General features: G+C 40.2%; 2 protein-coding genes across 3 annotated transcripts in view; both read right to left on the reverse strand.

Annotated features, from left to right (window-relative positions):
* Positions 1–1,059: 1,059 nt before the first annotated feature.
* Positions 1,060–6,360, reverse strand: LOC108422693 (cytochrome c oxidase subunit 7A-related protein, mitochondrial). Its single transcript, XM_017690625.2, has 3 exons — positions 6,186–6,360; positions 5,126–5,260; positions 1,060–1,873 (listed from the first exon to the last, which is right to left on the reverse strand). The coding sequence occupies exons 1-3, from the start codon at positions 6,255–6,257 to the stop codon at positions 1,730–1,732; spliced, it is 351 nt and encodes a 116-aa protein (XP_017546114.1). The 5' UTR covers positions 6,258–6,360; the 3' UTR covers positions 1,060–1,729.
* Positions 6,361–14,446: 8,086 nt separating this feature from the next.
* LOC108422667 (potassium voltage-gated channel subfamily G member 3) overlaps positions 14,447–15,292 on the reverse strand; it is a 12,958-nt gene continuing 12,112 nt past the window's right edge. For both annotated transcript variants that reach the window (XM_017690624.2, XM_017690622.2), the window contains exon 2: positions 14,447–15,292. This exon is cut by the window's right edge and continues 545 nt beyond it. In XM_017690624.2, the coding sequence (XP_017546113.1) occupies positions 15,192–15,292 (101 nt within the window). In that variant the 3' untranslated portion in view covers positions 14,447–15,191.

The raw sequence follows: 15,292 nt of genomic DNA on the forward strand, positions 1-15,292 counted from the left end.
GTTTTGAGTTGAACCAAATTCTGTGAGCTTTAATAATTCCTTTTTATGGAGATTGCCTGACATCTAATATTCACCAATTGCATACAGTACGAGTATTTACAACATTCAATACCAGTACTGTCAGTCTGCAATATACAGTGGGTGGACATAACGAGGATAACAATAACAATATATTATCAGACACATAATAAGCCGCCCTTTGCCAAAACAGCCTCGCTCCTTCTTGAAACGCTGTCTTGAACTGTGTAATGGAACATTACGACATTTTTCAAGAAGAAAAACATGAAGGGGGTGGAAAACTATTTTGTACTCTGTGCTCATAAATTTCTCAAAAGTTCAGTGTTGTTTAAATCTGGTGATGGGGTGTTCCCAGCGTTCCTTTTTGCTGATGCAGGATGTCAACACTGTTCCTTTTGACATAAATCATTTTCCAGCTCCTTTGACCAACTGACTTGCAATCATGTAATCCCAAATGTTCCCCAGCAATGACAGCACGTAGCAAGTATTTTACTCCTCAGCTGGTTGAAACAAATTACACCTTTTCAAAAGTCACTTGTGGAAGGTTTGTGAAAATGTAACATTCAGTTTTAGGTGTTAAATATTATTTTACTTTATTTGCTTTTATGAACTTCAACTTCTGCTTTTACTTGCCATTTGGGTTAATCTCATTTGAATTTTGTATGTCTTAGGTGATGTGTGGAGGCTGTGGAGAGCGGTCCTTTGTCATTTAACAACCCCCTATCTTGACATCTGGTTATCTGTACCTCCAAATCTAGCAATGGGGGAGACTGTAAATTCCTGGGTGTACCTCAACACCTATTTTAACTACAAAGGTAGAGCCAGTTCTCCTCCCTCCCTCACAAAGGTGAATTGCTGTTTATTTGTTTGGCGCTGGAAAATTAATAAATGAACGGTGCTCTGTGACACTTGCACAGTGCTGCAAACTAAATTCAAATCATCTTCTGAGAAATAAACATTTCATCTTTATTGCACTGGCTTTTACTCTGTTTAACATCAGACATCTAACTACAACTACTGCACATTCACAATGCAAGACTCTTTTCCTTGCTTTTTGCAAACAAAATATATTTATTTTCAAGAAAAATTACAAGAACATCATTTACAGTCACACATGTGCTGACAGATTCATGGCCATGTCTGAAACACCTGCAGTGTCAGTTTGCTCTGGACATCGGCAGGATTACAAGCACGACCAAACTGAAGCAGCGTGCTGTCCAGCTGTCCGAACAATGAAAAAATCCTGGCCAAGTATCAAAACCTGTTGAAGGTGCCAACTGCTTCCACAGTTCCTGTGAATTTTCTTTTTCCCCCCACAATATTTTTACTTTGTCATCAAAAAGTGTCAAAGCAATCATCTGTGCCCACACGCCTCTGTTTCACCAGCTGGAGGTTTGCTCATCTTAAAAGGTCCTTAAAGACCCCAGCACAATTTTAGTCATAGCACGTACCCCAGTAAACCCAGTCTAAACCCCTGATGGCTGTTTATTTTTTTCACCTCTTATTTCATGTTGAAAAGATGTAATTGCAAGACTTCTTGAGATACAGCTGGCAGCACCAGACCTCTGGTTATAAATAAGGTTAAATGGAAGTGAAAGAACATGGCAACAACATGCAACTGCCTTTGGAAATAGAGTCTTAAGAGTCCACTTTCTTGCTCCCACCTGTTATAATTACAATCTGTCAAATCCACAGGGGATGAGGATTGAAGTCACTGAGGTTTTCTGGGCTGGGCAGCAATGTACAAGGCCACTAGGCAGTAGAGGGTTCCTCCAATTGTCAGGCCCATTGTAGTCCTGTACAGTAGTCGGTCCATGACTCCACGCTTCAGGTGAATGGGCACTCCGTCAGCTTTCTGTGAACAGTGAAAAACAGCTCAATGAACTTCAATGACAAAGCTACACATGTTCATGTGGACAGCATCCTATATCTGTGGCGTTTGAAAGCAGAACCTAAATTCAGACGATATTCAGAGAAAATTATAATTGCTTTTCTTTAAACCTGACAAAATTATTTACTTTATTAAATAACATGTCAGATTTAATCAAATGAACAGGTTGCAATAAAGTTGAGACAATGTGAAATGCAAATAAAAACAGACTGAAGGAATCTGGACAATCTATGGACTAAATTCGACATGCTTTGGTGACATCACCACATGGGCTCAAAAATATTTCATCAACCTGTGGTCAATAGATACTATTTGTCACTGCATCTACAACAGGCTCCTCTGCCAACATTTTTGAAGTGTTGCAGGCATCAAATTTGTAACGAAAAATAAGCAATACGTTTATAAAATAGCATCAAATCCTGTGTTTTTGTACTTTTTTTCTCAATTCATAGGTCAAACAGAATCAACTCTGTTTTTATTAGCATTTGACATTCTGTCCCAACTTTTGTATGTAGTCCACATAATTTACTGAACATGTATGCAGAATGTAAAAGACTGCATATTTCTGCATATCTTTCGTGGTGTACTATCAGCATACACTTTGTTATGTGGCTAATACAGTTACTTCACTCCGCTCTTCTGTGGGACCCACCACAATCTCTTGCAGAATGGGACTTTTTTTTCCAGTATCGTGCACGGGAGCGGGTAGGTAACAAGCCCACAGCAGGTGGGAGCAGGACAAAGCATGCATTAAGAGACATCCCACAAATTAATGATCAGCCTAAAAAAAGTGGAATTATCATATATTATACAACCCCAATTCCAATGAAGTTGGGACGTTGTGTAAAACATCAATAAAAACAGAATACAATGATTTACAAATCCTTTTCAACCTATATTCAATTGAATACACCACAAATACAAGATATCTAATGTTCAAACGGATAAACTTAATTGTTTTTTGCAAATATTCACTCATTTTGAATTTGATGCCTGCAACACGTTCCAAAGAAGTTGGGACAGGGGCAACAAAAGACTGGGAAAGTTGAGGAATGCTCAAAAAACACCTGTTTAGAACATTCCACAGGTGAACAGGTTAATTGGAAACAGGTGAGTGTCATGATTGGGTATAAAGGGAGCATCCCTGAAAGGCTCAGTCGATCACAAGCAAGGGTGGGCGAGGTTCACCACTTTGTGAACAACTGCGTGAGCAAATAGTCCAACAGTTTAAGAACAACGTTTCTCAACATGCAATTGCAAGGAATTTAGGGATTTCATCATCTACAGTCCATAATATCATCAAAAGATTCAGAGAATCTGGAGAAATCTCTGCAAGTAAGCGGCAAGGCAGAAAACCAACATTGAATGCCCGTGACCTTTGATCGCTCAGACGGCACTGCATTAAAAACCGACATCATTCTGTAACGGATATTACCACATGGGCTCAGGAACACTTCAGAAAACCAGTGTCAGTGAACACAGTTCGTCGCTCCATCTACAAGTGCAAGTTAAAACTTTGCCATGCAAAGCGAAAGCCATATATCAACAACACCCAGAAACGTCGCCGGCTTCTCTGGGCCCGAGCTCATCTGAGATGGACTGACACAAAGTGGAAAAGTGTCCTGTGGTCTGACGAGTCCACATTTCAAATTGTTTTTGGAAATCATGGACGTCGTTTCCTCCGGGCCAAAGAGGAAAAGGACTGTCCGGATTGTTATCAGCGCAAAGTTCAAAAGCCAGCATCTCTGATGGTGTGGGGGTGTGTTAGTGCCCATGGCATGGGTAACTTGCACATCTGTGAAGGCACCATTAATGCTGAAAGGTACATTTAGGTTTTGGAGCAACATCTGCTGCCATCCAAGCAACGTCTTTTACAGGGACGACCTGCTTATTTCAGCAAGACAATGCCAAGCCACATTCTGCATGTGTTACAACAGTGTGGCTTCATAGTAAAAGAGTGGGGGTACTAGACTGGCCTGCCTGCAGTCCAGACCTGTCTCCCATTGAAAATGTGTGGCACATTATGAAGCTCAAAATATGACACTGGAGACCCCGGACTGTTGAGCAACTGAAGTTGTACATCAAGCAAGAATGGGAAAGAATTCCACCTACAAAGCTTCACCAATTAGTGTCCTCAGTTCCCAAACGCTTATTGAGTGTTATTAAAAGGAAAGGTGATGTAACACAGTGGTAAACATGCCCCTGTCCCAACTTCTTTGGAACGTGTTGCAGGCATCAAATTCAAAATGAGTGAATATTTGCAAAAAAAGTTTATCTGTTTGAACATTAAATATCTTGTCTTTGTAGTGTATTCAATTGAATATAGATTGAAAAGGATTTGCAAATCATTGTATTCTGTATGTTTTACACATTTACAATTATTGAGCATATATAACAAATCATAACTAATATAAAATGATAACATTAAAAACAAAGTCATTCTAAAGAGTGAACACACAAAGTTTTGTAGCTTACAGAGACCGCGAGCCCTTCAGTTTGATGGCCACAGCTGCAGAGTCCAGCAAAATACCAAAAGGAACTGTTTTGTGGTTTCATTTTGTTTTTCTTTTTGTTTACTTGGAATAAATGGCATTTGGTGAAATTACTTCACAGCAAGCCCAAATACCATGACTATCGTATCATTTAAGCAGAGAATACTAAATTTGTGAACAGTGTTTCAAATGTTAGATGTCAACTGTGTGGTGGGGAGCAGGTCAAAACATTTCAGTTGCAGGCAGGGGCAGGACAAACAATGCCAATTATCTGCAAAAGGGGGATAAAATCTTATAAGAGCAGGACTGAAAAAACAAGTCCCACACTGACCTCTACTACAGCACCCTGGCAATCTTGCTTCCAAGTCATGATAGCTTTCAATTGTAGATGAAGGTCACGTGTATGTGGGGCAGGCTGAAGGTTAGGGAACCAGCCATGTGACTGGAAGGTCACTAGTTCGATCCCCCAGAGCCAACAGTACATGACTGAGGTGTCCTTGAGCAAGGCACCTAACTCCCAACTGCTCCCCGGGGGCTGCAGCTACGGCTGCCCACCGCTCAGGGCAAGGGTGCTCAGTGTGTATGTGGTGTTTCACTGCACGGATGGGTTAAATACAGAGGTGAAACTGCCTCGTTGTGGGACTGATAAGGGTCCTAACCCTTAACCGTAAGCTAACATTCTAGAGATTCCTTTCAGTGAAAAGCCACAGAGACAATGTAATACCTGGAAGATCTTCTGAAGTTCAGGGACCTTGTTAGATCCCATATACTCTGTTACAGCGCCTGCTTCTGACACAACCTTGGTGGGAGAGGCGAAGATCATGGGGGCCGGTTCTGAGGGCAATGTGGGCTTCAGTCCCTGTGTGTAAACAGACAGCCACTTCATAAATATATTAAAATACAAAAATAAAAGGCAAATGGTTGAAAAATCTCAATACTTTAGTAAGAAAATACAGTAAACCATTGAACTTGCACTGGGGGGGGGGGGGGGGGGGGGGGGGGCAAGGTCACTATGGCAGCCACCACAACGTCCCTCACAGATGTGGCAAAGGTGCCACACGATTGCAGAAAGTGAGTAGATATAATAGCATATAAAACATCTCTTGTGTAGAGATTTATATACATTATATTTAGACAGTTTAACTATAAAGCACCTAAAAACGTTTCTGACTATCAGAGCTGAGCACTGCTCGTTTAGCAATAGGCCATATAATGAAAAAGGCTGAGCAATATGACAGTACTTATCGTTATCATTATACATTGTGTCACAATGTGCTTTTCTGATCATATGTGGGAATTTTCAGTAGTTAAAAACATTTCCCAGAGGCAGGCGGGCTTTCGAAGGGAACTTAGTTGGTCATGTTTAATTGGACTGCGCGCAGCACAAGACGAGAAATTGTGAATATAACGTTAAATCATGGTCACAGCTGTCGGTGGCGCTTTTGTCTTTTTTGAAGTCTATTTACAGTGAGACGCTGTTTATCGCTCGAATACGAACACACTCAGTTTCTTAACACGGCTAACCGGACCGACCGACCGAGCCAGCGGTTAGTTTTATTTCCACATACGTTCCAGAAAGCTGGTACACCAAATATATATGACAGGAATGAACCCCAGACTAGTAAATGTGCACGAACTGTGTCTTTTATCAAATGGGAGATGATCTTATTCCCGCGCCACAGCCGCTCTGAGTTAGCCTACAAGCTAAGCCCGCTTCCGCCTGGCTGAAGGTCACTTTGAGTCACTGACCGCTTTTCTTCACAAAACAGCCCAAAGTGCCCTACCTGAGGGCAGTATGCGCCCGCCGGTGTAGCCCCCGTTAGCCTCCCTGTCACTCCGCTGATTCTGTAGTACATTTTGGCGGAGAAGTGTCTCTAAATCCCGCAGAGCTGAGAGCTGAGAGCCGCCGCCGCCGCGCTCCTCCAACCCGCAGACCGAGGCCGGGCCGCCCGGAAATGACGCCAGAGCAGGTCCTGGTGCCTGATCGAAAAGGAGACGTTTCGCCTCCGTCGTCTTCTTTTCCAATACGAGCACGTTACACTGCATGTGGCCGATCTTCTTAAACCCGGGATTAAAGCAATCTTTAAGAAGCCCTAATATTAGATCTGCTAAACATTAATGCGATATTATGAACTCTTGCTTTTAATGCATCAACATATTTATGAATTCATCGAAATACCAGAATCTACTAGCATCATGCAGTAAAACGTTATTTAAACATAATCCAGTTTTTTTCTTACATTAATAACAATCTTAAATTCACATGGAAACTCCGCCATGTGAGGGTTTGTACACTTTTTGAATGTGAAATTAAATCGTTGCTACTCTCACTGCTGATGCTAATAAGGTGACAGTGTTGTGTAGCACTTAAATCAAACCAGGTTATTTCTTACAACTACATGCCATTTAACAGTACTGTGATGCTTTGATTTGACCAAATAACTTGAGTGGTATAATCAGAGGTGGTCGAAGTACACAAATCATGTACTTGAGTTAAAGTAGAGATTCCCAAGGTAAAATATCACTCCAGTAAAAGTAGAAGTTCTTACTCCAGACCTCAACTTGAGTAAAAGTACAAAAGTATTTGGCTTCAAATGTACTTAAGTATCAAAAGTACTAAAAGAGTAATTATGGCTCTGATGTCCTGTTATCATTTTTATAACAAGACTCGCCTCATGAACTCATTTTAGGTGAAAATCCTCCAGCATCTCTCTTGGTAAACCAGTCTGTTTAAAAAACGACTTAAGTACAGAAACAAATTACATTTACTTAGTTACTGTCCACCACTGGGTATAGTGGCGCATTCGGTAGCTGCTGCCACTGGGTTCGGCCTGAGTTCGATTCCGGGCCGGGCAACTCGGGTCCTTTGTGTGTGGAGTTTGCATGTTCTCCCCGTGTCTGCGTGGGTTTCCTCCGGGTTCTCCAGTTTCCTCCCACAGTCCAAAGACATGCAGTCAGGAAAATTGGACATGCTAAATTACCCCTAGGTGTGGGTGTGGATGTATATGTTTGTCTGTCTGCTCTGCGATGGACTGGTGACCTGTCCAGGGTGTATCCTGCCAATGATGGCTGGGATGGGCTCTAGCTTCCCCCGTGACCCAGAAGGATAAGCAGCTTAGAAAGTGTGTGTGTGTGTGTGTGTGTGTGTGTGTGTGTGTGTGTGTGTGTGTGTGTGTGTGCGCTTGGTAACTTTGAAACCTCAGAAACAAGTTTTCCCAAACTCTAGCTGCTGGTCTGAGGGATTTAATGCTTTTGATTCCTGCATTCTGTCGAAAGTCTATGGAAAGCACAAAACAATCCACTAACAAATATTTATTACTAACCCAATGTTTATTTATTAAAAACAAAATAAAATAAAAATACAAAGGAATTGCAACAATCTGGATTGATAAGCTGAGTTTGAATTCAAGTTTGAACATAAAGTTTTATCTGTTGACCGAAGCTCCATTTTGGCTGACTTCAAGCAACATGTTGTGATAATGGAAAAAAACAGGAATTTTCCATCCCCAGGAGAACTCTAGGCAAGAGCAATAAAAGTCTGTAACTCTCAGGAGAATTGTTCAGTTGGCAAGCAGACTTGTAGACTATCTGTGCTCTTTATAGCAGGCTTACTAAAGAGCTTTACTAACAAATAATTTCTTTAAAATTTATCAGCCATCAGAAAGAACACACAGACAAATCACATGTACTCATCAGAAATTTATTCATACTTAATTAGAGAGTTTTCATAGAGCTGCTGCAGCTTTTACAGAGACACCTTATATGCTACTTTATACAAAATAGACTTTCTATTTAAAAAGGTAGGGAGTGCTAAAAACAATCCAAAAAGATTCTGCATTATTGGCATTTTAGACTTAATCTATACTCTCACAACAGTAGCCAGCTCATCTATTAGGCTATAACAAAACATTTAAACCCCACAACACCTCCTGCTTGAAATTCCCACAAAAAAGCTCAAGCCATTTACAGAAAGCTAAGCAGCTGCGTGTTGAAATAAAGCTTTTTCTTTCTTTCTTGTATATCTATAATAAAAAAAAAACATTTGCACAATGCGTCTCATCTGTAATTCTCAAATGATGATAATCTGGATTATTTTGGTTTCGAGAGACCTACAAAACCTTCAGCATTTCCTAATTGGTAGTAAATGGGCTTATAACATAAAATTACCAAATGATAAAAAATCACACAGTTGATAGGAGGTGAAACCATCACAGTGAGCATCATAATGCATTTTCCACTTCCATCACTCATCTTTTTCTTCACTGAATTTACATCTCAGACTACTTACTAAATTTAATAGCATACTTTCCATTAATTAATCAAAGGGACTTTTCAGAGATGATTCAGAGATTTCTGCATAATTAAATTACATGTTATGAAATAATTGAAAGAGGTTTGATGGGAACTGCTCCATTCTACTGAAAATGACCAACTCAGAATTGTTCACAGTGGGGGTGATAGGAATCAGACATCCAAAGTTTTGTGTCGCTAATACAGAGTATTGCAAGGGAAAACTGCCCATAAAAACATAAGTTTCTGAATTAATGTTTTACTCTTATTAACATTACATAGAAAATTTCAAAAGACGTCTAGCTTCACTGAATGTTTTGGATAACAAGTAAAATGTTATATTTGCTGAAATAAATCTGAGTCAGGAACTTTCACCGCAATGAACCATTTCACATCAAACCACTCTGTATGACTCAAGTGACTGAAATGTTTACCTCTCAAAGAGTGAATTATGCAGAAAATCAGACAAATCAGTGCAACTTTCCTTTAAGCTCTTCATTGGGATCAATGTAGCTTTGACCCATTTTGCTTCGTGAAGGATGTAATGGCAAGACTGAAGCTTATTTTCAGGGATACTTGAAATATGGCATTCATTAACTGGACAAAGCCTTCCCCAGGGGCTCGTAGAGAGCTCAGGAAATGTTGGCAATTAAGATTTAACTCCACTGATGAAGCAGTCTTGCTTATGAGGTTTCATGGCCATTGGCACACATGTTGAGGACCATGTTCATTTTCATGGGAATCCTGAGCATTTCATTAGAATCTGCTTGGCTTGACAGGTAAATTAAAAAAGAATCATGTTTACCATGGTTATTGAAATGGGCTCAGCAGAGCGACGCCGGAATAAAGATCTCTTTACCGAGCCCTGACTGACAGCTTGACTCAAGAAACCTGGCTTTTGTGCTCTTCTCTATGTTTGTTAAAGAAAAAGAGCCCATTAAATAGATCACCCGGAGAGGGATGGTGAGATGGTGAAAGAGGCAAAGAGAGACAAGCTAAGGTATAACATAGTTAATGTTAGTTACACTGCGGTGGTGGAGGCAGGCCTTTCAGAATAATCAGGAGTTTAATTAGCGAGGAGGGAACTGCTGTAGCACGTTAGACACATCTTCATTCCTGTCATCAGCCTCAAAATGGATCATTTTCCAATCACTCCCGCATCCGTGCCGCATTCAACATCTCATGAGGAAAGCACTGAATCGCGACGCTGATGAATGAATGAAGATGCTCATTAGTGACAATAACAGCAATAACAGGGAGGCGTATCAACTCGCCTCCCAACCGAGGTGGAAATAGCAGGATGCGAGATGAATTTGTGATGTTAACTTCCTTTCTGAGAGTGTGATCTGCAGGAGTGGTGAAGATGCTCTCATCCCCCAACTCTTGGGTGTGATATTACATCTCCCTTTGTTTTGAAATGAGACCTATGTGTGATATGAATAGCTGTGGTATGATAAATGCCTGGTTTTTAAGGTTTCAATTGAAAAAAAAAAGTTGCTTTCATTCATTTAACCAAATCTTTTGCAGAACAGTGGTTTTAACATTAATTGTGTACCTTAAGTTTTTTTTCACAGGTGAAAAGTTCATATTTTTACCTTTTCATAACACAGTGTTTTAAAACAGAACAATAAAATAAAAAGCCTGGAGACGAGACGGGGTGTGGAGTCAATACAACTTAGAAAATATCATTTCAGTGGATTATGGTACAGTTATGATCCCTGACTAAAGGTACTGAGATCTACCATTGAGGACACAACCCCAGTGACAAGAGGGACACTGCCCCAATGACTGTTTCTTTCCTGTATTTCTTAAAATGTACCATGTGATGTATTTCTCTTTTTTTAAGATGAACTGATGAACCATTTTTTACAGTGTGGTCCAGGAGTACCCCTGCCCAGCACATTTTAATTTTTTCTTTGCTCTTGACATACAGTAGTATCCAAAGGTTTGTATTCCTCCAGTTAAATTACAATTTGTTGACTTTCTGAAAATAAGCTAATTATCTGCAAGAATCAAATTAAATGTGCCTTTTTTCCAGTAATTTAAGTGCCCAATTTCTATTTACTTGCTGAGTTTAAGATATTGAGGGGAAAAATTAACATATCAAATATGGAATCTGCTAGAACTTTTGCACAGTTGACATTTGATGTTTGATTTGATGTTTTCCAATATATTAAATTCAGCAAATAAACAGTAAATGTGCAATAAAATGTGTCCTCTTTAGAATATATGTTAACTTATTTTCACTTAGAAAGTCAAGACCAGGGGTACCCAAACTTTTGTATACAACAGTATCTAATGCTGCTTATTGGATAATTAACAATGTTGATACACTAGAGCAGAGAAAGCTCTATCATGTACAGAACAGGAGATGCTCCAGGACCAGGACAGAGAACCTAGGCGTCACCAAACAAGACTGGAGATGCGTCTATCACTGCTGAAGGTTTCACCATCAATAACTGCCCTTTGCTGCCCAATTTGCCTCAAATCACTGCAAATGTACACATTTAAAGTACACTTATAAAACACTCTCTGGGGAATAAGCAACAGCAAACTATCATAAAAAGCAATCAAAATCAAGCACAAGCATTCTGAGTGGAGGCCAATGAAGAGACAAAAGGGAGCAGATGGAGCCGCATTGAATAGTGAATAAAATCCCCTGACTGCAACTGGGAAACACAGGCGGAAAATAAACTATTTGAATCAACAGGGTCAGCATTATCACAGTTGGGTAAGAATCTATTAGCACTGTTGTTTTCTTGAACTGAAAATGAATTCATGCTGATTGGCAACCAAAACAGCCTGTCAGTGAAGTACATCAGTAGCCTCCTGAGTCCGCCCCCATTCTTTTTAAATTTAATATCTTCTCCGTCTGTCTCCATAAACACTACCAGTCAAAAGTTTGGAAGATTGAATGGATGATGTTTATAATCTTAAAGACATTTCAAACTACATGTAAAAACTTAAATTTGCTCATGTGGAACATGACCAAATATACATAAAACGCTGTTGCTTCATAGCAAGAAAGGCCTGGGTTTGATTCTCCAGGAATTTTTGCATGTTCTCCCTATGTCCGCATGGGTTTCCTCCGGCTGCTCCGGTTTTCTCTGACAGTCCAAAGACATGCAGTCAGGCCAACTGGACATGCTAAATTGGCCCTAAGTGTGAATGTATATGTCTGTGTGTATATGTCAGGGTGTATCCTGCCTTCCCCGTCCAATGACCGCTGGGATATGCTCTAGCACTCCCATGTCCCAGAAAGGGTTAAGAAAATGTGTGTGTATGTGTGTGTGTGTGTGTGTGTGTGTGTGTGTGTGTGTGTGTGTCTGTGTGTGTATATCGCTGTTGCTGAAACAAAACCTTTTATCTCCAAAATGGTAACTTTACAGGAGAAGGAAAAAATCCACTTTACTTCATGTAAGTAAATGGAACCAAACTTTTTTCTATGTCATTTTGGGAAATTTACACACAATGTAAAGGGCAACAGGCATTTTCAAATTATGTCAAAAACTGAAAAATGACAAAAAAACGAGGTTTTCTTCTGTCATATAGGACCAATAGAAATTTTAATTGGGTAAAAATTCATTACAAGTTACATTCACCTGTAAAGTTACCATTTTTAAGTTTTTTAAGGTCACTGCATAATTCTGTAAGTGATATATCATAGTTTGATGTCTTCACTCTAATTCCAATGTAAAATAGTGAGTTATAAATAAGGAAAACCTTCTCTGAGTAGCTGTGTCTAAACTTTTGACTGGTGGCGTAGATGTATTATTTGAACAACTAGGATAAACGAAAGTACAAAACCATGAAAACGAAATATCTCTATAAAAAGAGCTGACAAAACAGTGAATTTGGACATTCAAGGTTTTCTGCATAAGCCAATGCAACGTTGACAACATTTTAATTAAACAAGGAAATCTGCTTTCTGTGTGTGTGTGTGTGTGTGTGTGTGTGTGTGTGAACCAAGGGTATAAAAAGTAGGTCAAGGATATTTACAAGGCATCGTGGTACCCAATAGATTCCATACATATTTTCTCCAAGTGCACTTTATCCTCTATTTTAAATAAATTAATGTGAAAAAGGAAAAATCCAGAACATTATACAGCATCAGATCTCTGAATGCCCCGTATGTCTGGCTCACAGATGGCAGAACAACAACAAAGCCACCACATATATGGTGAGTTGAAGAAAAGATGATGGGATGGATGAGGAGTGCGCCTTGCGGCAATATTGTGTTTTAAAATCTTTCCTGAACATTGTGGGTCCCGAGAAAGAGGGTGTCTAATGTGAAAGCCAGTGCTGGTCATGGTGGAATTACGATCCTCAAGCTGCTCCAGCATGAAGCCGTGCTGAGATACTGAGGAGACTGGCGGGTAGTGAAACGTGAGCTCGGGAGGCGGTCTTTATGCACTTTATGCACCCATCCAATCCATATAGAAGCACTCCATGGCAACTCCCCTGCTTCGTACCCCTCTGTGTTCCACTTTACATATACAGCACAGCTGCCTACACAGCTAAGCTCTCTCCTCTCTCGCTCTTCCTCTCTCTCTCTGTCTCTCTCTCACTCTCCATCTCTCATTATCCCTGAAGGATTTCTGTCACACTCAATTGGATTCTACAGAATCATTCTGATTGCTGGTATAAACTGAAATGCAAATTCTGTTTGCTCTCTTCATCTTCGTAATAATTAAGTAACTCCCTTACATTGCTTCTTTCAATTGTCTTTAAAAGTTTGACTGCTGAGTTTTGGAAGTTTTGTATGACAAACCCAGGTATCATAAAAGAACACTGTGGCTGAAAAAAAGTGTAATTATGTTTCTCCCATGTATCTGCCAAGGCTGTGGGCTGACTAGATGGCATTCAGAAGCTAAATCCCTTTGGTGGCTGTGAGCCACAGCTAGAGGATGAAGCGCATGTCTGTCAGACTGTGAGGGAGAAGCTTTTCAGCCTGTGTGTATGTGTGGAGTGCTTTCAAGGCTTCTGGTTGACACGACAAAGCTGCCCTCCGCCAGTGTGCCCCTGACAGGGACATCTGGCCTGAAAGCCACTGTCGCCATGGTAGCCTCCCCCACCGCTCTGGAAGCTCAGTAAGCGCAGCCACTGTAAAAACGGCACAGCTGAGTGAAACCTGGCATGCATCGCTTCATCCTGTGGCTTCCTAAAAATAAAACTGCCAGAGGTGAGCCAGCTGGATGAACCGCGGGCCCTTGACTCGGACCACGGAGGGACGCAGGGTCCGCAGGTATACCGTCCAACCGTGCGCCACAGCAACTGACTTGGCTGAATTGGGTCTTTGTTTAACCCCTTAAACCTTAAGGGCCTGTTGGTCTTCACCTCCTCGCTCCCCTAACTACATTACTTACATAGTCTTAAAGTAAAGGTTTTTAATGGTTCTTGGATATATGGTTCTAAGAATTGGTATAGAACCTTTACATTATGTAGTGGTTCTTAAACCTTAAGAAAAAAAAATTCTACACAATCTGGACTTGTTACTGTAAAAACAGTTATTTTAAAAATTATCCACTAAAAGGTTCTTTCTGGGACCAAATGTTCCTCTACTATGTCACTCCAAAGAACCCTTTCTGTCACTTTTATGTTTAAAAGTGAGGTGCACTTTTAGCAAAATAGGGTATAATAGCAAAAGGTTTTATTTTGTTTGGAAGTAGATAGAACTTTTAAAAAATATATATAGCATTTTTAAATATATATATATATATATATATATATATATATATATATATATATAGCATTCTTTTATCATAGAGAAAAAAACAATCAACCATGCAATCATTGTTCTGTGCACACAAAATAAAGGTGCCGGAACAGGTCATTCGTGTGCTTCTCTAAAGAACCTTCCAATGGATGGTTCTTCAGAGAAGCTTTTTTGTAAATGTGTGAAGAATATATTTAAAATTAAAGAACCTCCAGATAATGTAAAGGTAAAATAAAGGTTCTAGGAAGAACCTTTAAATTGGTGAAGATTTGTATACATGTTACAGTTCTTCACAGTCACACATCCCATTCTTTAGGGAATTAAAATGGTTTATCTATGGCATCACTCAAAAGAACCTTTGAAAAAACTCAGCCCCATATTTTTCAGGGTTTATAACCACTGCCTTTAATAAAGAACCCCCAAAGAACCCTCTTTTTAAGGGTGTACTTAATTAATAATTCCTGGTGTATAAGACTAATCTCTGAACGATAGGCCAAAGGTTTAAGGGGTTACGTGAAGAGCACCTCTCTGAAATCAGATGATGTGGAGCACAGCTGGAACTAATTCCTGCAGACACTTGGCTCCTCGATGGACTGAACCTGAATGGCCCAAAGGATAAACACAATTACATGTATTTAAGACCAAGCCCCTAAACTCTACCTGAGACCAGAGATCAGTCCAGTCATTAGGTCAACAAGACCAACTGAATCTCTGAGTGAATCCATGACAAAGAAGCAGGTCCACAGCAAAGGACTGCGCAGACCGTTTCAGGCAGAGATTTTGGTCAGTTGAGGAACTCGGCTGAGAGGCTTCTGGTGCAGCGGGCAGAGCGGAACTTGAGTTCGTGGTAGCACTGCACGAAGCTATGGTAGATGAAGGTAATGG

This window comes from Pygocentrus nattereri, chromosome 5 (genome assembly GCF_015220715.1).
Source record: "Pygocentrus nattereri isolate fPygNat1 chromosome 5, fPygNat1.pri, whole genome shotgun sequence".
Taxonomy (NCBI): domain Eukaryota; kingdom Metazoa; phylum Chordata; class Actinopteri; order Characiformes; family Serrasalmidae; genus Pygocentrus; species Pygocentrus nattereri.

Bases quoted from the DNA above. Each gene is read 5' to 3' on its own strand.
- LOC108422693 (XM_017690625.2), bottom strand. From the start codon at position 6,257: ATGTACTACAGAATCAGCGGAGTGACAGGGAGGCTAACGGGGGCTACA. The intron at 5,261-6,185 runs GTAGGGCACTTT...GTTTACACACAG, and splicing joins CGGGCGCATACTGCCCTCAG to GGACTGAAGCCCACATTGCC. The intron at 1,874-5,125 runs GTATTACATTGT...CACTGTTCACAG, and splicing joins AACTTCAGAAGATCTTCCAG to AAAGCTGACGGAGTGCCCAT.